Source organism: Lasioglossum baleicum, unplaced genomic scaffold, assembly GCF_051020765.1.
Source record: "Lasioglossum baleicum unplaced genomic scaffold, iyLasBale1 scaffold2308, whole genome shotgun sequence".
NCBI classification, from domain to species: domain Eukaryota; kingdom Metazoa; phylum Arthropoda; class Insecta; order Hymenoptera; family Halictidae; genus Lasioglossum; species Lasioglossum baleicum.
The window spans coordinates 2,920-26,208 of record NW_027471367.1 but is presented as its reverse complement, the minus strand read 5'-3'; the positions used below and the strand labels follow the sequence as shown (position 1 = coordinate 26,208).

The following is a 23,289-nucleotide window of genomic DNA, read 5'->3' as shown; positions in this document are numbered from 1 at the left end:
TAAGTATATGTAAATAAACAATGTTCTTATGTAACATTATATACTTAATATGTAATGATAATGAAAATATAAAAATATATTTTGTTAATTTAATGTAAGTTATATAATATAATTTATTTAATTATAATTTAAATTATAAATTTGTTTTCATCAGTTCTATAAATGACTTTGCACTGAAAATTATAAATAAGTATAATACAATGCATTTATTTATAAAATGTTTAACATAGAATGTCAGTACATGAAACGCATCAGTTATAGTAGTAGTCTTAAATTTTTAATTTTATTTAAACATTATCTAATGTATTTGAAGTTTTTAGAAGACAAAAATAATAATCGATTATATTGGATCATAATTTATAAAATATATTTTATAAGCTTGTATTTAAATATAATATTAAAACATTCTAGAAGAAGGATGGTGCTCATAAGTTATAAATTATAAAGCTGTATAAATTATATCATATTACCTTTAATTTTATAAAATAACTTATAGAAATGAGTGAAATAAGTTTATGAAAAACTATTTTTTAAACCATTATTAAATTTTTTATACATATAATGTATGGAAGAGTTTGTTATTATGTCACACAAACAATATATATATATATATATATATATATATGTTTATGTATACAGCAGACATATATAAAATTTAATTATAAAAGGATTTTCTTTACAAATTTTGTAATAACCGTATTTATTAGAATGTATGAAGTATTACTTCAATGGTTTATAATTAAAAGATTACTCATTAAATTAATTCCAGGATTATTTCTTGTTGTATGGTATTATAGTAATTATTGTGTATTTCAATATATTATATAAAAGAATAATATAGTGTGTATATTAAATAATATTAATCGTTTATTTTGTATAACTACATGTAACTATTGTTTAAAATTCTGTATTTACTTACAAAATAATTTTGAAAAATAAAGTTATCTATTTATATTTCCAAATTTTATACAAATATGTAAATCTTTGTTCCCCCTATGCTCTATAATTTTATAATAAAAATATGTAAAATATATGTATGAAATTTTATTATTGAAATATGAAATTAAGAAATAATAACGATTGGGATAATAATTTCGTAAAAAAAATATTATTAAGTTTAGAATTGTATGACAGTCTAAATTCAACACAAAATTAAAAATTTTAAATAATTCAGTCTTATTTTACGTGATTTTTCTAATATAAGTAAATAGTTATTTACTTAACTAAACCTAATTTATTTTAATGATGAAGTAATTAAATTATTATTTAAATATTTAATTGTTGCAACATTTAAACAAATTTTAACCGAGATCAAAACATTGTAATATTCTATAAATTTATATATTTTGTAACACTGATAACTAAAATAATTAAATTGACATGTAATATACGAAGAAAATTTTATGTATGAGATAATTCATTCATTATATTATACAAAGTACAAATAGTCTAATATTTATTTTCATAGTGACTTTTATGTACATAAACAATCTTCAACGATGAAAATTTCATAAAAATGCGGTAACATGAGTATTTATATGTTATGTTATCGTAATTTCTATGAAACTTCATACTTGTTACGTCTCTTACATTTTTTTACATTCATCTTAATAATAAATACAAACATGTTAAATGAAACATAAGAAAAGAGTATACAAATATTTTTTGTTTTTCAAAGTCTGAGAAAATAACAAAGTATGTTACCATAATATGTACACTTGATAAATTATTTTATCACAATATGGAACGTCGTTGCAATAATTTGGACTGATCATTATTTGATCACACCCATGATTTTTATCTATGTATATTGTAGGCAATCGTACAAATTATGTAAATTGTATTCACATAATGTATGTGTTTAGATATTTTGTAAAGATTAGAACTTGGTTTTGTACAAATTATCTGCGCAATACATATTACAAAGAAATTATAATGTTTTAAAATACTTCCATATTGTCTATGTCTATTCCAATATCAAGGAAATCATCTTCAAAGTCTTGAATATGCCTTTGTACAAGTGGATGCTCTGAATGATCTGGATCATCTGTTACAGGGCTAGGTGGTGGATTAGTCATTGTTCGATCAGAATCAACTGGCATTCTATCCATGCCTTCTCCACGCCTCAATCTTGCTTCTTCTGCTATTTCTCTAGTAGAAAGCTCTGCCTTAGTTAGCAAAGCAGGAAGATCTTTCTCAGAACCGTCTATACATATTAAAAATATTTTTGTTAAATTTATATTTATAAAAAATTGTTATGATTATATATTAAGGTAACTTACTTTCTAAACATTTTATTAATTCTTGTGCTTTCTGTCTTCTTGCAACAGCATCAGCTTTTCTTTGTTCAGCATGTTCTTTTTTATCATAATAAAAAATCTCTTGTATTTTTTCTTGAGGGATGTGTTTATCATTTTTCACTAACCATAAATATACACCTCCTGCAGTTCTTCTTCTAGAACCATTCATTATTAAAAGACCACCTCCTTCTTCAATCTTTCTGGTTTTTTGAAAAAATCAATAGCTTTTTCTTTACCAAGTAAATTTACAATCCTCCCTAGAAGATATAAAGATTTAGATAATTATACATATACATATATTAGTTTAATATCAAAATAAATTTCTTACTTATAAGAAGAGCTTTTTTGCTCACTAAGTTTTGATGAAATATCAGTAGCCACATCTGCATCAGTTGATTCAATTGTTGTACTTAAATCTGCAATTTTTCGTGCAGTTCCTTTTTGATTATCTATATCCATTGAATTACGTTTCTTTCCTAATCTCAATCTAATGTTACTTCTATCTGAATTTGTTCTTTTATTTGTTAGTCTTTTTTCATTGTCCTTTTCATCTTCTGAACTATTATTGTTACAATGCTCCATATTCCAAGTACCATTAAAAGAATAATGGTGTGGAATGTTATAACTCTCAACACTACGCTCTTGATTCCATTTTTTTGTTACACCACATAGGACTAAATCTTCTGTTAAAGATTCTTCTTGTAACTGAGTACACCATATTTTATATTTATCATTTTTGTCCCCCCAATTTTTTGTCATACTTCTAGATCGTTTTAATTTTAATTTAGGTCTTTTACTTTTGATATGTTCTGAATCTGAATCAGAGTCACTTTCGGAATCTGCAGAATCATCAGACTCATCACTGTAACCCATTTTTACATTTTCTTCTTTATTTGGAATTGCATGAGGTCTTTTTAGAACATTATACGTTTCGATATCGTTTGCCTGAATAAAGATATATTACAATAATTAATAAACTTATTTTATCATTGTAAAAATAACTTTATCATTTGATTTTAAAACATATTCTAGAAAAGTATCATATTATAAGTATAAAGTATAGAAAAATAATTTCACTGAAATAATATATTTTAACTAAAATAATTTTAATTCAACTATGAATTTTAATACTGAAACACAATGTCTTTATGGTTAAAATAGGTTAGACTCCTGTCAAATATGAAATTATACAATATTTCACCTCATCATCTATAACTTCCCCATCTTCAAGTTCTAAAGGTTCTGCTTCCATACTTTCTTTTTCGAAAATTACAATTTCTGTAACAAATAATTATCGAATAAAGTTATGGTCACCCAATAATTCCAAAGAAGTCCTTTTTTTCTATGCAATCTTAACGATAGTTTTTTCACAATTCCATCATTGTCGCCACCATAACTGTGTAGTCTCTACTTTTCTGTTTAGTGGTTTTTATGACTCAATCTAATTCTCTTTAACTAACATGACAGTAAATGGCTAAATTTAAATGAATATAAAATCCACACTTGGTATCAAACAAAATTTGTAATGTTTATGTTTCTTACCATAAATTTAATACACATTTATATATTTATTAAAATCATCTAGTAATATTTACTTTAAAATATCACTGTAAATTTAAAGTTACTTTTTTGATAAATAAGTTCTTTTTATAATTTCTCCAAAAATGTTTAAACATTTTATTTAATTTATCAAATACTTGTTACATTATATTTATGTTGTTTTAAACACTTTTAACTATATTCCAATTTACAAAAAGAAAAATATTAAATAATTACAAATTAATATTATAAATTACTGTTAAACAGAATTTAATTTATACTGAATAATATTTATACTTTAATTAATAATAAAAATTAGATTTTATCATGCTAGAGATTTTGTGTACCTATTCTTCGATAGTGAATTTTGTACGCTTTGTATGAATGTGTACCTTACCTATTCTTCTATCTATACTTTTTCTCGTATGTATAAAATTAAAAATTTTATTAACCCTAACTTCAAGAAATAATGATTTTTACACATTGTTTAAGATGGTCCAAAAATTATCTTCAATTACTAGTTCCAAGTTACCACCAAAATAGTAATGTTTCTTTTACATTGTTATATCAATATAATTAAATATAAAATATTAATTACTAGTTACAGAAAATTTTACACAATTTATAGTAAATATTTAAGAACTGTAATAAAATACTTAGTTTTCTGATAAACCTATTATAAAAAATTAACTAACTATTCAAAAATTTGTTTAAATAGTTAAATCGCCTATGTTAAACATGAGTAACAATAGAAAAAAAAGTAAGTTGAGTGATTATATTGTTTGGTTAGATATGGAGGTATGTTAATAATATAATTTTACGTAATAAAATATACCTTTAATGATACTAATTCCTCATTTATATTTCAGATGACTGGAATCAACATAAATAGATCCCATATTTTGGAAGTAGCATGTTTAATCACTGACAATAATTAAAAGTTATAAGCAAAGATTTAAACATTGTTTTATACCAACCAGATGAGATATTAAATAATATGGATAGTTGGTGTTTAACAACTCATCAGAAAGTAAACATCTAAGATTAATGTATAATAGATATAAGTAAATTTAGGAATAATGTATAAACTCTTAAACATCATCTTTCTTATATTTCTAGAATGGATTAATTAATGAATCACGTCAAAGTAAGATTACAGTGCAAGATGCTGAACAAATTGTATTAAAATATTTGAAATCATATATAGAAGAAGGAATAGCTCCACTAGCAGGCAATTCAGTTTATATGGACCGCATGTTCTTAGAAAAATACATGCCATCAGTTAATAATTATTTACATTATAGAATTATTGATGTTTCTTCTATTAAAAGCTTAGTAATGTATGTATTTCTTATACTTTATATTTTATATATTTGATGAAATAATATATAATTATGCCAATTTTAGGAGGTGGAATACAAATATACCGATCTTATCTTAAAAAAAAATTATTCTCATAGAGCATTACCTGATATAAAAGAAAGCATAAAAGAATTACAATATTACAAAAATAATATATTTGATCTATGTGTTAAATGAATATTATCATGAATGTCATCTTCCAAGAAATAACATTAATAAATAAATATTAAAAATTATAGAAAATTATGCTGTAATACAAAATATATTAAAATCTATATTTAAATTTAATTTTTGAAATATATATATATATATAAAAATTTATCATTTATAGTTACAATATATTTTTGCATAAATTGAAATATATATAGATTTCAAACTTAATGTATTAATTATTACAGTAATTTTTATTCAATCTAAATTTAGTTATCAATAAAAATTATTTATCTCTAAGTTCTTGCTTTTTCTTTAGCATTTTCTATATTAAGTTAAAAATAGTGAATAAAAAATTCTTTTTTTTTAAATAAATTTATTTAGTTTAAAACAAAAAAAGAAATTAGAATAGAAAAAATTAGTATAAGAAACAATAAAAATTACTTTTCTCGGGAGTAAAATATATTAACATATTTCGAACTTGCATCAAAGACGTGTTTGTTTTTAACGAGCAAAATTGTCTCCAGAATTGTATAACAATATTTCAAACCCTATTACTATATACTGTTTAAAAAATTGCGCTTACATCTCGAAAGCTATTAAATAAACTATATTTGTATTACTGACATGCGCATTTTTGTCAAATAAATTAAAGGTTATATTCATTCTTGTACTACGTGACGCAATACTTGTAGGTAACTTTGATAGAATAACGTTTGTTTTTTAATATATATTATTATTTTATATATATTATACTTTATTGTAAATATATACAATATATCACATACATATATCGTATTTATTAGATACAGATAAACAGGTTAAAATTAATATGTTATGTTTGCAAAATTATATAAATTATATGTTTGTTAATATATAGTGTAATTAATATCATTATTTTGTATATATAAATTGGGTTAATTATTTTTTATATTTTATATTTTATGATAATCTTATAAGAATCTGAGATTCATATTAATGCTAACTACTTCATATTTTTCTTTATATTATATTATTATAATTTCAGATTATTTATTCACAATGGCGTCTTCTGATTCTGGTGGTGTAAAGGTAATATCAATTGGTGGCCGTGTAACTGATGTTAGAGAACGTTTAATTGGTATGACAGATGAGGAACGTGCGTGGAGAGCAAAGTATCTGAAAAGCCAAATTCTCGCACCAGAAGAACCAATAACTACAAAGGAATATTATAAAAATTTGTATAATCCAATACGTAGATTTTATAGAGCTCCTTTAAATCAAGTTGAAAGCTTATTAACTCCTCTTATGGTAAGCTGAGACATTTATAAATAAAAAAGGAATGTCTTTGTTTCTCATAACATTTGATTATAGGGTAGCACAAGAGCACTGGTAACACGACATGTAATAGCAAATCTGCTTATGAGTATCGTTGCAGTTTATGGTGGATGGTATTACATGAAATATAATACAGCTGTATGTTAGAAAAATTTTTCAATATATATTGTAAATATAATATCCAAACTACAAGTAAAATGTAAAAATTTGTTTCATTATAGACTTGGATGAGACAATCAGGTTGGAGAATAATAAAAACACCTCCTGCACAAATTCCAGGAGCTAAAAATTATCAAGGTCTTATAAAGCCAAAACAGTTTGCTACATCTGGTTTTGAAAATTCTCCTATATAAAAGTTATTGTAATTATTGTTATGTAGTATTTAAATATAATAAAATAATGATACAAGGTATATTGTGTGTATACTTATCATTTTATTTAATAGATGCTTATAAAAGGTAAATTTTTTTTAAAATTAACTATCTTGTTCAATTTACTTATTTGATCTTGTTTAAATCACTGTAATAAATATAAAATAGGCTTAAAATAACATAAATGATAGCAAAATCATAATACTTATGTATAAAATTTAGGTATATTTGTGATTAGTAATTATTGTATATTTATATTTATTTAAGAAATCCTAATATCTGTCTTTGTCGTCCAAGTTGATTTTCTTCTTCCAATGCTTTCATAAGACCTTTATTTAATTGTAATCCTATATCTTTACCCATCTGAAACATATGATAAATAATCATACATAGTAAAATATATAATTATATCTGTACTTTATTCTATATATATTTTCTGCATAATATATAATATCATCATTACTTGCAACATTTTGTTCAAAGTATTAGGTTGAATGCTTCCATAACCCAGTTTAATAATTGATGAAATTTTACCATTTGGTAATGTAGACATAACTATACTACTTGCACTACACACTTCTTCTTCTGAAGTTGGATCCACAATATAATTATCACCAATCTGTAAAAAAATTGGAGTAATGATTGAAAACATGTATTCAAACATAATTTTCATATATTGAGTATAACATCAAACTTTTCTTATTTTGTAATATTTGTAATATAAAAGAGTTATAAAATAATATAAATTGATAAAAACATACTTTACACAGTGTTACGATGATTGGATAATTGCTTGTGTCTAATTGAATGCAGTCATAAAAATCATCTGATAACTCAATATCTGGTTCTCCACCATCAAGAGTTGCAGCTGTAATTTTTGGTATTTCAGTACTATTTAATGCAGCTTTAACTGCAATTCCTACTGCATCAAAAAGATTGCCACCACACTGAAGAATCTACATATGTATATTATGTCTTTGAAATTATTGTTTTTATGTAAATGGTTTAAATATATAAGTATTATATTTACCAATACATCAACATATATTTTCCAGCATTTTTTATTGGGTAAAATACATAATGTTCTTAAATCAAAAGCATTACGTGTTTGATAAGCAACTGTTAAAGTATTACTTATTTCAGTTGCTAAATCATCGCCACCTTTTCCTTCAAATGCTGGAGTTGCAGTGGCAGAACTTAAATATAATAAACTATATAAAATAACTAGCTAATGCATATATTCCTCTTTTTAACTTAATACAAAATTATTCATATTTACCATTATCAAACATTTTTAAATATTACTTAGAAATACAAAGTGTTTTACTTATAGGAATAATGTTTTTCTTATTAAAGCAATTTCTTGAATTTTTTATCTTAAATATCTATTAATTATGTAATATAACATAACAGTCAACAAAAAATTCTAATTTTCCTTCATTTGGTCTATCAGCATAAGGTATGTCAAGTTCTACTTTAATACCAACAAGTATATCTGTGTTTCCTATATGTAATCTTGCCGATCCATGAGTTTGTGGCATTAATTTGGTTTCAATTTCCATTGGTCTGTATTCACAACGTCGTCTACCATCATTTCTAAAGTCTGCCTTATAATTATAAAATCAAATAAATTACATAGTTACAAAAGTATATAAATTGCAATACCTTTTTAGTGTATAAATAAATATTCATAGAAATTTATATCAACTTACATCTATTCCATGAAGAATGAAAGTTTTTTCACCAGAACTTAAAACAACTTCTGCCATTATAAAATGTTTTATGTTTAAATATTTGAAATAAATTTAAATATAATTTTACGCCAATAATTCAACATAAAAAATAGTAAATAATTGTATACGTAATATTTATTTTCCGGTATTTCATCATAAATACATAATTAATAAAGTTACCTAACCTGCAATTATTACTTTTGCATTAACGACAATCTAATATAACAAATATGTACACTATTTGTATACTATTGTTTATACTATTTAGATAAATTATAAAATGTCGTAAAATATTTAACAATGTTTATGATACTTGTCATCAAAGATTAATTTATTTATATAATAAAACAAGTGCTTTATGCGTGTTCATAAGTAAATGAAAAAGTAATATACATACTTTTTACGTTATCTACAGTTTACTATTATTATTCTCTAGAAATTAGTAGAGGAACAAATAAATACGAATATATATACAGAATTTGAAAAATTTTTATATTATATTTTATGAGTAAATGTTTTAAAATTAATATATTTTTCACAGATAAATCAATATATTTATTTATAAATTTTTACAATATTTCATCAATAGTTTATTAAAATAATACATTATTAAGTATTATTTTATATAAATTTAAAAATGTTGTTTTCAATGTTTTATATATTTATGATATAAGCATTTAATTTTTACGCAGTATATTTTGTATTGCATCTTTCGCTTTTTGAACACCAAGACGAAATTGTCCGCATTCTGGTCGAATTCTCATGCCACGGTAATAATATACAAGACTCATTTCAAAATCACCAAGATGATATAAAGCTTCAGCTTTGCAATACATTGCGTTAGCCATACTGGTATTTTTCATTCTGCATTGTAATGCATTTTCCGCATCTTGTAATGCTTTTTGTGCTTCTCCTAGTAAAAGATGACATCTACTTCGTGCTATTAATGCATTATTATCATTTGGTTCAAGATCCAAGGCCTGACAGAAAATAATAGTATTCATTACATGACCTAATTACATTACAACTAAAATATAGACAGTTCATAAATTCTTAAATTTTTAAAATTTTTAATAAAAAAAAGTATAAATTTTTATACTATTTTATTAATTATTTATTGCTACTTTATACAATTTAATAATATGAATCACGTTTATTCAATTTATTTAATAGAAGTAATTTTTCTAATTGATTGTATATAAAAAAATTTTTTAAATTATACGATATCATATTACTTTCAATTTTTCAATTCCCATAATTTTTTAATTAAACTATTTTTCATTTTTTTAGCGATATTTAATGATGATAATCTTTATTAAAATTGATAATACATAATATATAAAAAAAATAAGAATAAATTAAATATGAAGGTAGCTAATAGTGCAAAAATATAAAATATTTTATTCTATTATCTTCTTCTAAATCGATTATAAAAAGAAATTTTGGTTTACTTTTCCAAACATTATTCAAAAATGCTATAAGGATATTGGTAAAAGAGGAGAAGACACTATTCAAAACTAATTAAATGATTTGAAACACACGTCTCAAATTACTGTAAAATTAATTTTTATAAGATATAAATAACATAAACTAAGTAAATTATTAATTTCATATAAATACATATATACTTATGAAGAAGGGAAAAACATAAAACACCAAAGAATAAAATTATATTCAATTCAAGAAAGAGTCAAAAGGAACCTTATTAATACAATTCATTGCGACTTTAACATCACCAATTCGCATCTCACGCAATCCCAATGCCAACATAGCGGTTGGCTCAGTGTCTTCTGGCAATTGTAAATTGCGATCTTGTTTCTGTTTCATTTTTAACGACTGTTTAATATCTTTAGTTCCCATATTTACAGCAGCAGCGCGATCCTTATCAGTGTATACTTCTTCCTGACGGCGAACACCATTATTCTGTCGACGTCATTTCTTTCTCTTTTGAATACTCATTTCCGGCTCGACCAACGATAATTTATTGGATTTGTTTTTCTGTTGTTTCTTATTATTTTTTTTCTTTTTCATGTCTTCGTCAACTCGGCTTTCTTTATCAGTGTTATCGATAGATTCTGTGTCGAGACAAGTTCCCAAAGAGGATGGCGCTTTATTAAAATTTTCCACATCTTCGAACTGTTTTGAATTTGAAATACTTTCTGCGGGCACTCGGACATAGCTTTGTAACAAATCATGATGATGCATTGTTGGATTTAGGATACCCATAATTTTCGAATCAATAACATTCTGCGCACCTGTAGACTCTGATACTGTTACTTCACTCATCTTTTTTCTTTTTGAACCGACTTTTTAAATGTTTTTTTTTTTTATTAAGACAGTTAATATTTCTTGAAATTAAGAATTAATAGCAATGAATAAGAAAAGAGGAGAAAATATTTTTTATGCCGTTAGTATCTTTGTATCTATTTGGCTATTAATTTATATAATTTATATTTTTTGCTTTATAATTTTAGTTTTACAAATAAAATATCTGAAAATATCACTAATATTTTCAATTTTTTTCTTATAAATAAAAATTGCTGGAACGGACACACTTGGCGCGTTTCATTCACGAGAACAACTTAGAATGTAAGGCGCTTTCGTGTGTTTTGCGTGTTGAATAGACGTGTGGTTATCGACACCTTCCCCAGATGGCTTGTTTCCTTAGAAACAGTCAACAATGCGGATAAATTCGGCGTACGAAAATCTCAGATCATACATGAACAAAGGAATTTGAAGCTCCCTCAGTACTTGCCGGGAAGCATTTAGTCTAGTGGTTGGTAGTCTATTTCAACGAAATACGTAGAATGTGAAACATTTCTCTAATAGGACTTGACTCTTAGTTTAAAATTGCAGAATCTGAAGTTCAAAGGTATTTTAGAAAAACTTTTTTTTTAATTTTTATTACCTTTCGCAAAAAAGAGAAAAGAGTTTAGAAGTTATGTTAATATGTCTGTTATTATTCACATAAAGAATTTTTATTAATTTATAAAAAGTAGAATATATTCTTTTTATGAATGTGGATAAAATGCTGATGAAATCATTGTGAATGTTATTATTTATTTAAAATGAAATACATCTTTTATTTCAAGAACAAGTTTGTGGTAAATTATTAATTACATTGTCTCGGCATGATAAACTGTTTATCTTAATCTGATTGACACATTTTACAACTTGTAAATATTACTTTGTAAATCGAAATATTTCTTTTACATTTTTGAAAATACTCTTGACCGTATTATAATATATGTAATGTTTTAATTCGTTCTTTATCATAAATTTGATCAGTAACACTTTTAATATTTGTTCTTTTATTATTAAAATGTGATTTCTTATTATTTTCATAATTTTGTAATAGTACTTCAGCTATTATTAAAAGATTGGAAAATGTTTATCTTAATAGAATGGTTCAATGTAAAAATTTAAAAAACGGGCTATTGCAACGAATGACGTTTTTTTTACTGGTACTGTATTTATCTTATAAGGGTATAACATGCAATAATGTGATTACGCTGTCTGACGCTATAATAGTCCAAGAAAGTAAATAATTTTTTTTTATCATGGCTATTATGCTCATTTATTAAAATTATTTATAAAAATTAATAAAATTGGAAAAATAGTAAAGAAATTAGGTCGAAAATTATTGTTTTAATAAGGTTCGAGAAAATTAATGATATAACATTCGTTGTAGGTTAGTATTATATCTATAATTACATATATATTTTTCATTATAGTACATTATATTACGTAATAATGATGAAATAGTCGAAATATTAAGATAACACTTGACTCATAATTATTAGTTTATTATAATATTATTGAAAGAAGGTTAAACGTGTTTCGCTGTCCTTTTTACGGATTAAATCGCAATTATCAGAAACGAGAACCGAAGGTTTATAATAACGCATGTTTAAAAATTAACACTCTTTAAAAGATTCGTAGAATCATATTAAGGCAGTTTCTGAAACATTTAACCTGATCCAGAATGAATTAGAAGCTCTCACGCCTGCGGAGGAATTAGTTTCTTACCGAACGACAGCAGTATATTATCCACCAATACAGAATCGAACGTAAAATTACCGACAATGGACCTACCGAAATTTAGAAGGTTAAACGAGTCATGGTCTGGCTTTCCCGGGGCGTTTAGGTCGGCGGAACGCGATAATCCCTCCTTCCGTGATTCCTAGAAACTGATCTACCTGGAATCTACCTGGAAGGCCGTAAAAAAAATCGGGTCTCGCGTAACGACCGCTGCCGATTACTCAGTCGCGTGGAATATAATAATATAATACATAATATATTACAATAATCCGACCGCAATCATAAATACTCGAATCAAGGCATTTTTTGAACTATTTCAATGTACGTGATCAAAGCCAGCCTCTTTTGGGGACTTCGTCGACAACGCAACCAAAAATTATCGAGCATTAGAAGCGTTGATCAAACCATTTCTTCAAGCGTTTCCAGTGTATGCAATAACTTCTAAATTAGACAAGCAGACACGGTTAAAATTTCGTTATTTTCTGTCAGTTAATGAACTGTTAGAATTTTTACAAGATAGAAAATCGCAACGACTGATTCAGAAAACGTTAGCACTGTCAAACTCAACCTGAGTCTAACCCAACCAAGAGTAATAAACTTTAGTTAAAGCTTTATGTAAAAAAAATTACTATACGCAATATTGTTTGGAACTCGTAGACACGGATATAACTCATCGAAAGGAAATAATACGACAGGCAACACTTTGCTATAACTGCCTCAGAGCTAATTATAGTACGAAAAATTGTCTCGCGAAAACATGTACAAAATGCGAACAAAATACTACACACAGACACAGAAGAATCGATTCAGATAACACAAGTTCCAACGACAATACTAAATGCGATCAATGCTCTATCGGAAGTTTTATTATCAACCGCGTTAATCAACATTGCAGACAATCAAATATCGTTTCACAGATGTCGCGTCCTGTTAGACTCAGGATCTCAATAACATTTCATAACTAGTAACGAAACTCGGTCTTTTATATAATAGAATCAAAACACCAGTAATTGGAATTAATCAAGCAGTATCAACCTTAGAAGCATCAGCAAGCACAACGATAAAATCACGTCTAAACGGTTTATCATAAAAAATAAATTTATTAGTAGTACTCGAAATTAGTGGCTCGATACCTAGTCGGTCGATAAGTGTCGACGAACTAAAAATACCTACAACCATACATTTAGCAAACCCCAACTTTTATAAATCGGGCACAATCGACGGGTTACTAAGGGCCGAAATCTTTTTCAAACTGCTCACAGTTTGCAGTTCACCTTAAACAACACAACAGTTTCACTACAAAAATTAAATTAGGCTGGATAGTAACGGGAACGTTGTATAATTCGAACATTGTAAAGAATAGCACTTGTAAACTAGTTTTAAACACGATCAATAATCAAAGCGCAAGGTTTGGGAAATGGAAGTCGGTCTACGAGCCTTATCACTATCACAGGAAATACGAAATAATAAATCGCATCTCTACCTAAGTTAAGTAGTCAACATCATCATATCGACATACAAAACAATTGAACTTTTAGCTGTTAAAGGGGGACGGTATGTTGTGGCGCGACAAAAAAAGGTTAAACGTGCCTCGCGGTTTTTTTACGGATTAAATCGCAATTACCAGAAACGAGCATTGAAGATTTATAAAAACCAGAAACATAGACGTACGTGTGACTTACTCAAGGAAACGACAAAAAATCTTTCCGACATAAAAACAATCGAATCAGAAAACTATTTTTCCACTACCAAATTCTATATCAACCAATCATAACATACTCGATCTGAACTCCAACAAACATCGAACAGCGCAGACAAAAATAAATCAAACATCAAACAGAACACATCAAGAACGAAATCGTATATCGGATAAATCGCATCAGAATGTAGACAAAACGCATCATCAACATCACCAAATCATCAAACTAATAATAAAGTGTAGAACGCTAATCACAGTGCACTTTATTATAAAAGTTCTACGTCTCGAACGTTAACACACATCACGATACAAATATAATATGTAATATCTCAATTTACTAGAATATTTGATACTTCAGAATTTTATAGATAACATAAGAATAAATAATTTGTTCTATAAATGCAATTTTTAATATTTATTTAAATCTTATAAAAATTACCAATTATATAAACATTGATAAATAAAACGATTTTTCGTTAACTCATCCACTTTTTGAATAATCATACTATTGTAATACTTTTTTCTTTGAGACAATTTAGTATTTTATGTATTACATCTGATCTTAACTTTCATAATTAATTATTTATTTTTAACTAATGCTATTTTTAATCTTATATTTGTCAAACATAAGAAGGTATTATTTTGTATTTTTGTACGATTTTAAATATGAAATTTAATAAACTTACTTTATTATATAGGTACATGGCTTTATGATAATTTCCATTTTTTACGTGGACCAATGCTTCATTTACTAATAATTTTTTTTCTATTGAAGTAAAATGTTTCATTTGCGATTTCACTTTGCGGTGGTTTACCATACTGATTTAAAGCCTATAATATATTTTATTAAATTTTTAGTTATATACTATATATGAATAAAAAAACATATGATCTATCATATAAGGATTTATATATTATTAAATATGTTATTTATTAAATTGTTCTAGTACTAAAAGTAAAAATAGTTTTTTTAAATATAAACCTAATCGCACCTATCAAATATCAAAGTAAATGCTACATACTATATTTAAAAAAAACTCCAAATTAATTATCGACAATAAATTAAAATAAATTTTGTTAATAATAGATTGTAGATGAATAGCAAGTAAAATTTCTTAAATTTTATAGTGTATCTAATTAAATAATTTCACATTAATTATATTCTTCTTTGAGACGAACAAGTTAATAGGACATATAATTGTTGAATTTTACGTATTTACTTAACTTCAATCAATATATGTATTTTTATTCATACATTCATAAATAATTTATTCAAATAATAGCAATCGAAATATATCTATAAGGGGAAAGTATGTGCTAAAAAATTATTTTTTATTAATATCTCATATCACTCACCCCTAATTTCCGATCTTCGTATTAAGAAGTAACCGTTTTAGTTGAGTTTATTTTACATTCCTACACAAAACAGAACACATTTTCATATTAAACCCTTTTGATGTTCATAGTGGGCAAGTTCTTGATCAATTAGATGACATAAACTTTCTGGGGCTATCTTTATTTCTTAACTTGTATACGATTGGCACTTTTCCGCCTATACTTTTTGTATTCTCTCCCTACTCCTGGTAATAAAAACTAATCAATATGCTAGTAGTAACAGAGGACAAAGATAACTGTCTCTTTAGAAGTTCCTTTCCTCTTCAGGGGAAACATATTTATTGTTATTATATCAACATTATAAATCTTTGTCAATATTATATTATTATAAATAGTATATTTTTAATTAGTATTTTTTAAATACTTTTTGAAAGAAATAAATTAGTAATAATAAAAATTTATTATTATTTTTTGATAAAAATTTAAATTTGAATAAAAAAAGAGATATTTATTAGATAAGTAGAAATTCTATATTTCATGTAATATATGCATAGAATTCTTCAAGATATTAGCTATAATAACTCAATTACACTATCTAACACCACTTTTAATCTGTAATATATTATTTATGCATTTATGCAATTGCATAAATCTTATAGAGCTTACTTTCCTGAAAACGAATCCGTAATCGAAATTGTTCTATCAACCTCAGTTTAGAAACATCGTGAATTTTTCTAACAGACGCACGATTGTTGGATAAATTAAAGTATTACATAAAAAGGAATAACGTTAGGAGATTCATTCTTGTCCTAAAAATTTGGCGAGAGTATTCCGAGTTTATCAATATCTATAATTATAATTATTTATGTTTCTGAATAATTATAATTGGTCATTAAAATATAAGAATAAGTCGTCAACAGTACTTTTTGCATTTTTACAAAAAATTCATTATCTGTCACGAATTTGCTCAAAAGTATCATATTCTGCAGGTTTTTCTGAAGAAGCAGCCATAGAACAGAATTATTGAAATAGTTTTCAATTCGATTACATCAAGAAAATATTCGTTGTAATGTATAATACGGGGTTTTACCGTCGCGTAGCCACATTGCATAACAGTCAGAAGAAAAAAAAAAACGAATCATTATGACTATATAAATAAACGGTGTAAATATATATGTATCTTTTTCTAATACTTAAAATGATGTTATTTATTCATTATTTTGTTCCTTGTTGGTTATTTTTATACTGTCCAAATTCTACTGTAAATAATCAAAAATGTATTAATTGATAAAAAAAATATTATTAGTGAAAATAAACTGCTAAAATTAATAGTAAAGGATATAAGAAAAATGTTATCTTAAACATGCAGCAAAATATAATACATAATACGAATCTTGCTAAATAAATTCAATATACACTTAATGCAATCTGTTGGCAGGGCACTAATTTCTACAGTAAGTTAGACAAGGATAAAAATTTGAGCGACATTCCATCAGCGCCATCTGTAATTTCCGACTCGAAGCTCAGAGAAGGTAGTAGAAATACAAAACGAGCGAGGAGGCTACCGAAGACCTCATTCTTCCTTTTTATGTAATACTTCATTTTAACAAAAAATCATCCGTTTTTAGGAACACTCACAATTTTCGAAAATTGAGATTGATAGAGTAATTTCGATTACTGATTCGTATGTAGGAAAATAAACTCTACAAGGATCATCTAATGAATATTAGATTAGAAAAAAAGTTAAAATTTGTTAAACAGTATTATTGATAATATTTAATAATACATTAAATAACTATAGATACTAAATTTTACTATAATATTTTCATGTAAGTATTTTATTTACATTTAATTTTGTTATTTTTATCTCTATCATAATTACTTTAAGCAATTATATATAATAAATTATGCTAAGTGTATTACTGTGGTGGTTTCCATGGTATAATTTTGGTCTTGTAGTAGTATAAGGTATGTAAGCTTCATCGGTACCACTTAGATTTGGTCGATGTTCTGCCATCCATTTATAATTTGGTCGACTTGGATCTTGAGAAGGAAGTAAATCTGTTTTATAATGTAACCATCCAAACCATTCTGGTGGGACTTGGGAACCATCATAATCCATACCATATCTTTCAGAATATACTACCCATCTATTACTACCTATTGTAAAAATAATGGGAATAAAAATTACTTAATGATTACAAGCAACTTATTAGGCAAATCTATTAAAAATTTAATCTTTTACTATTTATTTTCATTCTTCAAAATAAAGTTTAGCGTATGATTAATTTTTACAATAAAATAACAAATATGTTCATATAATAGAACAATTTATAAAAATCTCTATTTCTTATGCCACTTTTTGAAGTATTTTACACATTTGCAATATGAGGAAAATGTTCAATTTCTCAACTTACTGAAAAAGTACGAATTATTTTCGTAATATTTATTTCCAAATTTGTCTTCACCTACTAAGGTACCAAATTTGACTTCATCCAATCTGAAATATTAAAAATTTTTGAAATATAATACGATTATTTGTTAAATTATCTTTATATTTGTAATAAACAGTTATCAATAAATAAAAAGAAGTTTTTAATTAAAATAAGAGTTATGAAATATATTGACATAAATATTATTTAAATAATATTTATTATTATAATAACCTATATGCGTTATACAAAGTCTTCAAAATACCACCATTTGTTTGTATAATTTTCCAAAATTGTTAATTTTATCCAACCCAAGGTACTTTGCCATATTTGTTTCTAAAGATACACACACAATGTACAGTCATACCAACTATGTAGCATCATAAACATTTCACATTTCAGTAATGCAAACTAACCTTTAAATTTCTTTTAGAACTCCAAAACCTTTAAGTACTATACGACTGCATACGTAATTCAACTATATGGATATAATGTAAAAGTATTTAAAATATAAGATATTTAAGATAATTTATACTATTTCTAGTTTATATTTTCAATTTGTAAAGATATATTATTTTAAATATTAAATATTAATTTTTAAAGAAAGAGTGAAAAATGATAAATATTTCATATGAAATTTTATTAAATATAATATATATTTTGATTTGTTGAAAAGCAGCTTAACAATAAAGCGTAATGTCATTGAAGCGCGGGAATATTCAATTATTTAAATTTAGTCATACATTTATCTTTAAAAAATTAATATAAATTATTTTATATTTTATATTATATATTTATATATTACAAAAAACACATTACAAAGTACTGATTTTCTAATGTCTCAAATAAAATCATAGATATAAAATATATGAAGTGATTATTATCATGAAAGTGTTTTTTTTTCAATATTACTGTCTTCAGTTATTTTTTTTCATGTTCCCAAAACCTTTTATTTTTTTTTTTATTTGGAATTAAAAGGTTTTTATTTCCATTTAAGATTTAAACATCATTTAAATTTTTAAGATTGCTGCTTTGAGTGCATTTGTTTTCTCTTAAATTTACTATATTCATTTACAAGATTTAAGTTTAACCATATTAATAATAATACAATATAATAGAATAATTAATTTTAATCAAAGATTGCTTTAAATAACAGAAATAAACAAGAATAAAGAATTCAATAGATAATGCAAACGACAACTATAGAAAAAAGGCGAAGTAAATATAAGAAAAAATCTATTTCTAAAGGGAAGAAAATATATAGGGATAAAAATGAGAATAAAGATATAGAAGAAACAAAAATTGATGATGAGAAGAAGGTAATACTAAAAGTGCCTGAAAAGGTTTCTGAAGATATACGAAAAGTATTCCAATCTACCATAGATCCGTATGATACTCCTTTAAAATGGTGGGAAACGGAACACGTAAAATACGCGTAAGTTACCCTTAACATTTGTATTAATTTTTCATTATTTCATTAAATATGATATTGTTCTTTTTGATAAAAATTAATCATACTACAGATTTCAATATCTACTATAAAATAAATATCCAAAATAATTGCTTTCGATATTTTTAATGATAATTAACTTAATTAATATCAAAAAAGTATTGTAAAATGGAATATTAGTAATACACATTAAAGTAATACTAGATTACTTACAAAATATTTATACTATAATACAATTACAGATTTTGTATCGTAATATTTATTTTATCCCAAATTTGATTTCTATAGAATTTATAATTTATTTAAATTTTATTGTTTTTAATTTTATTTCTCAATATGTTTTAATTATAGAATAAATTACCCACTAGTAAAGTATCGATTAGAGAAGGTGATGGGAAGTCATATTGTTCGACTAACCGATCGTAAATATATGTTACTACTTACGGCTAAATTGTACGAGGATCATGTGGAGCAGCAGAAAATTCGTATTCAGAAAAGAAAGTTATCACCACCATTAATTATAACTCGATTATTAAAACTATCTTATAAAATGCTTTCTGAAAAGATGCATGAACCAAGGTATACTAAATTGAAACTCTACGTATAATGCATTGTATATGATTTATGTACAGCATAATGAATTATTGGACGTTTGAATATAATGCTGAAGTATTTCTGTTTGTAATGACTTTTATATTTTTTTTACAAATTTCTATTATAATTAAAAATATATTTTAATAATATAAACAAAAGGAATGGATAAACACTTTAGAGATTATTTTAGTGACAAACTAATGTATACAACAAAATATTAAAGATACTATCTACAACAAGCAACGATACAAAGAACATTTTTATTTCTACACTATTAACGCGTAATATGCATTTTACATTCATCTGGTTAGTTGTATGATATCATTCGACACCATAAGATAAACTTATGACACGTGAAAAGTTTGCAGAAGCTTGAAAAAAACTACAAATAAATTTTATGACATACTAAAAAGTTAAAAAAAATAAAATTTGACAATTTTAATTTTAGGAATCACCGAACCTCTTTTCGTTTGCAACACTCTTAAATATAATGATATACACATACATGACATATATTAATACGAAAAATTAATTAATGTTTGAAATTATTATGAAGGTGGCACATGCTATTCACAGAATATCATTATATCTAAAATACTCTTTTACATATCATTAGTTATATAGTATATTGCACAGTTATTGTTGATGTTTTGCCAAAACTTTCCTTTAACCTTAAAGCGCATCTGCTTGATTTAATCTATTTCTTTCTCTGTTTCTGAGTATAGAGAATTTTTCGAATCTAAGATTTTCTCACCAAACGTCGTTAATAGACTACTTTTTAATTTTTTATCTTTGTTAGAGTGCTTGATGAGTATTTCCTTGCTCCAAGGAATTTGAACGTATATACCGTCGTCTTCATTGTGGACCACTGTTTCCAATAGTTCTGTATCTACAAAATTATTTAAAACAGTGTTTAATATATTGCTTGAAATTTAAATTTACAGAAAATATGAAACAAGTTTATAAATTCATTTTTCAAATTTTACCTAAATTTTCGTGTAAGCCTTTCCATGAATTGTATATATTCGAAGAAATTTTGACTTTAGGTTCAGGTATGTATTTATATTCGTGATTGGACCATCCCAGTGATGTAAGATGATTGCTAAAAATATAAAATTGAAAATATATTTTTAATGCAAAAATATCTCATACAAAATTCGAAATCATTGTTCAAAAAGTGACAATATAATCTATAAATTTTATAAAAGTTTAAATTAATAGAATAATTTTACATCATATTTAATTTTATTAATGTTGTTTAAATACGCTACATTCTAATTTTATAAAATTCAAATTTACTTGTGTATTTCCTCCAATTCGTATTTTCCGGGTGCTTTTAACGCTGGTTTATATGTGTACACTACTGGATAATAATGCACATGGTAATGATCTATACGAGGTTTTTTCTTGTCCTTTAATGTTTGAAAGAAATCCATTAGCACTTTCTTAGGACTGAAATGCAAATTGACAATGTATGACCTAAGTAGGATGTATGGCCTAAAGGGCGGCTTTATTAGGAACACTTTAGTTGAAATATAATCTAAAGTGTATGTACTCGACAAATAATAATTAAATTTAATAAATCACTAGTGTAATTATAAATCCATTTAAATGTAATTTTCACGATTCACAACACTAAACTTAACATTACTTACTATTCGAAAAAAAAACCTTCAGACACGGAGACCATTAATATCGTTAAAAGTAAAGTAAGCTGAAAATCATTTAAAAATTAATGTCCAAGTTCAAACTTTTTAATACTTAAATAAGTGGGATAAATTTAAAGAACTACACTTTTGAAAGATATCGATAATTAAAATTTAGAGTAAACGCGTTGTTTAGAATATTTACGATTTACTTGGAATAATTCGGTTTTCATGGTGAAAATTCTATGTTGTAAATTTTAATGACTTGTATATGCTATGTGAATCGCGTAACAAACTGAGAATTCCAATGAAACAGGATCTTCTTATATCTATTCGCTTACTCTCTTTTCCCGTAAACCCCGTGGATGCTTTGTTTCTTCTTTTCATGGAGATTCTTGTCGGACCTCTTTGATGCTGCAAAGAAAAATCAAACTCATACAACGATCATTGCGATTTCTAATTTGAAATTAGAAAATATCCTTTTTTATTTCTAAAAATGAATAACATTTTATTTTAGTACTGTATGGATCTGTTTAACGTAAAGAATTTTCTTAAAACAATTTATAATTTCATAATCTTATTTATTAACACGTTTCGTTTACTATTTTTTGAAATTTTAACGTAATATAATATAACGGCAATATTGTAAATGAATATTTCAAGTTATAAACGAAGAAATTTTGAAACTTTTTATTAGTGGAATTAAGTATACTTAAATACACTTAGTGCGAAACAAAGAAAATAATGTAAATATCTTTCATTCTAAAATAAAAGTTGTAAAAATTTTCAAAATTATAATGGAAACGATAAAGGAACTACGATTTAAAAATGACAATTTTTGTAGGAACAATCATATATGTAAACACAAAAAGTAAATTTGTATTTATATCTTTTTATTTAAAGATTAGAAAAATTTGTTTTATTACATGTTGTCTTTATTTTTTGAAGAAATTACATAAAAAATTGTTATAATCAGATATACAATAGGTGTAACTAATCTAATTGTTTGATAAATGAAAATATTTTACGATTATAAATAATTAATACTTTTAACTTATTTAATTTAATTAGTAATTCGATAAGCGATAGTAAGACGTTTAATAAGACTAGCTTTAATATATTTAATATCATAGGATTTGTTTTACATTGCTTCCTAATGTGCAGTATGATAAATTTGCAAATATTTAATTATTTCGAGCGTTTAAATTACAAATAATATCATTCTTACACTATAGCAATTATTTAGTCATATGATCACTTATATTTATTAATCGTTGCAGACGTGTGCAGGGCCATTCGTAAAATAGCCACACGATTATA

The 23,289-nt window shown here is 25.1% G+C and overlaps 7 protein-coding genes across 7 annotated transcripts; 3 read left to right on the top strand and 4 right to left on the bottom strand.

Annotated features, from left to right (window-relative positions):
- Positions 1-1,940: 1,940 nt before the first annotated feature.
- On the bottom strand, positions 1,941-3,552 carry LOC143221361 (uncharacterized). Its single transcript, XM_076446833.1, is given in 5 exon segments — positions 1,941-2,206; positions 2,283-2,510; positions 2,513-2,553; positions 2,629-3,245; positions 3,502-3,552. Coding segments are annotated over 5 exon segments (1,203 nt in total).
- Positions 3,553-4,308: 756 nt separating this feature from the next.
- LOC143221365 (oligoribonuclease-like) lies at positions 4,309-5,378 on the top strand. The gene is given in 7 exon segments (XM_076446836.1): positions 4,309-4,381; positions 4,558-4,637; positions 4,709-4,769; positions 4,772-4,869; positions 4,959-5,179; positions 5,247-5,271; positions 5,274-5,378. Coding segments are annotated over 7 exon segments (663 nt in total).
- Positions 5,379-6,392: 1,014 nt separating this feature from the next.
- On the top strand, positions 6,393-7,021 carry LOC143221367 (uncharacterized). The gene is made up of 3 exons (XM_076446839.1): positions 6,393-6,641; positions 6,705-6,806; positions 6,890-7,021. Exons 1-3 carry the CDS (start codon positions 6,393-6,395, stop codon positions 7,019-7,021), a joined length of 483 nt encoding a protein of 160 aa, XP_076302954.1.
- Positions 7,022-7,297: 276 nt separating this feature from the next.
- On the bottom strand, positions 7,298-8,808 carry LOC143221362 (exosome complex component RRP42-like). The gene is made up of 6 exons (XM_076446834.1): positions 8,752-8,808; positions 8,451-8,646; positions 8,070-8,236; positions 7,801-7,995; positions 7,503-7,658; positions 7,298-7,402 (listed from the first exon to the last, which is right to left on the bottom strand). Exons 1-6 carry the CDS (start codon positions 8,806-8,808, stop codon positions 7,298-7,300), a joined length of 876 nt encoding a protein of 291 aa, XP_076302949.1.
- A 641-nt stretch (positions 8,809-9,449) lies between these two features.
- Positions 9,450-10,719, bottom strand: LOC143221366 (outer dynein arm-docking complex subunit 4-like). Its single transcript, XM_076446837.1, has 2 exons — positions 10,474-10,719; positions 9,450-9,752 (listed from the first exon to the last, which is right to left on the bottom strand). The coding sequence occupies exons 1-2, from the start codon at positions 10,630-10,632 to the stop codon at positions 9,450-9,452; spliced, it is 462 nt and encodes a 153-aa protein (XP_076302952.1). The 5' UTR covers positions 10,633-10,719.
- A 7,047-nt stretch (positions 10,720-17,766) lies between these two features.
- On the bottom strand, positions 17,767-18,607 carry LOC143221364 (putative NADH dehydrogenase [ubiquinone] 1 alpha subcomplex subunit 12). The gene is given in 5 exon segments (XM_076446835.1): positions 17,767-17,789; positions 17,792-18,003; positions 18,261-18,347; positions 18,514-18,568; positions 18,571-18,607. Coding segments are annotated over 5 exon segments (414 nt in total).
- An 859-nt stretch (positions 18,608-19,466) lies between these two features.
- On the top strand, positions 19,467-20,336 carry LOC143221360 (uncharacterized). Its single transcript, XM_076446832.1, has 2 exons — positions 19,467-19,714; positions 20,081-20,336. The coding sequence occupies exons 1-2, from the start codon at positions 19,467-19,469 to the stop codon at positions 20,334-20,336; spliced, it is 504 nt and encodes a 167-aa protein (XP_076302947.1).
- Positions 20,337-23,289: the final 2,953 nt, after the last annotated feature.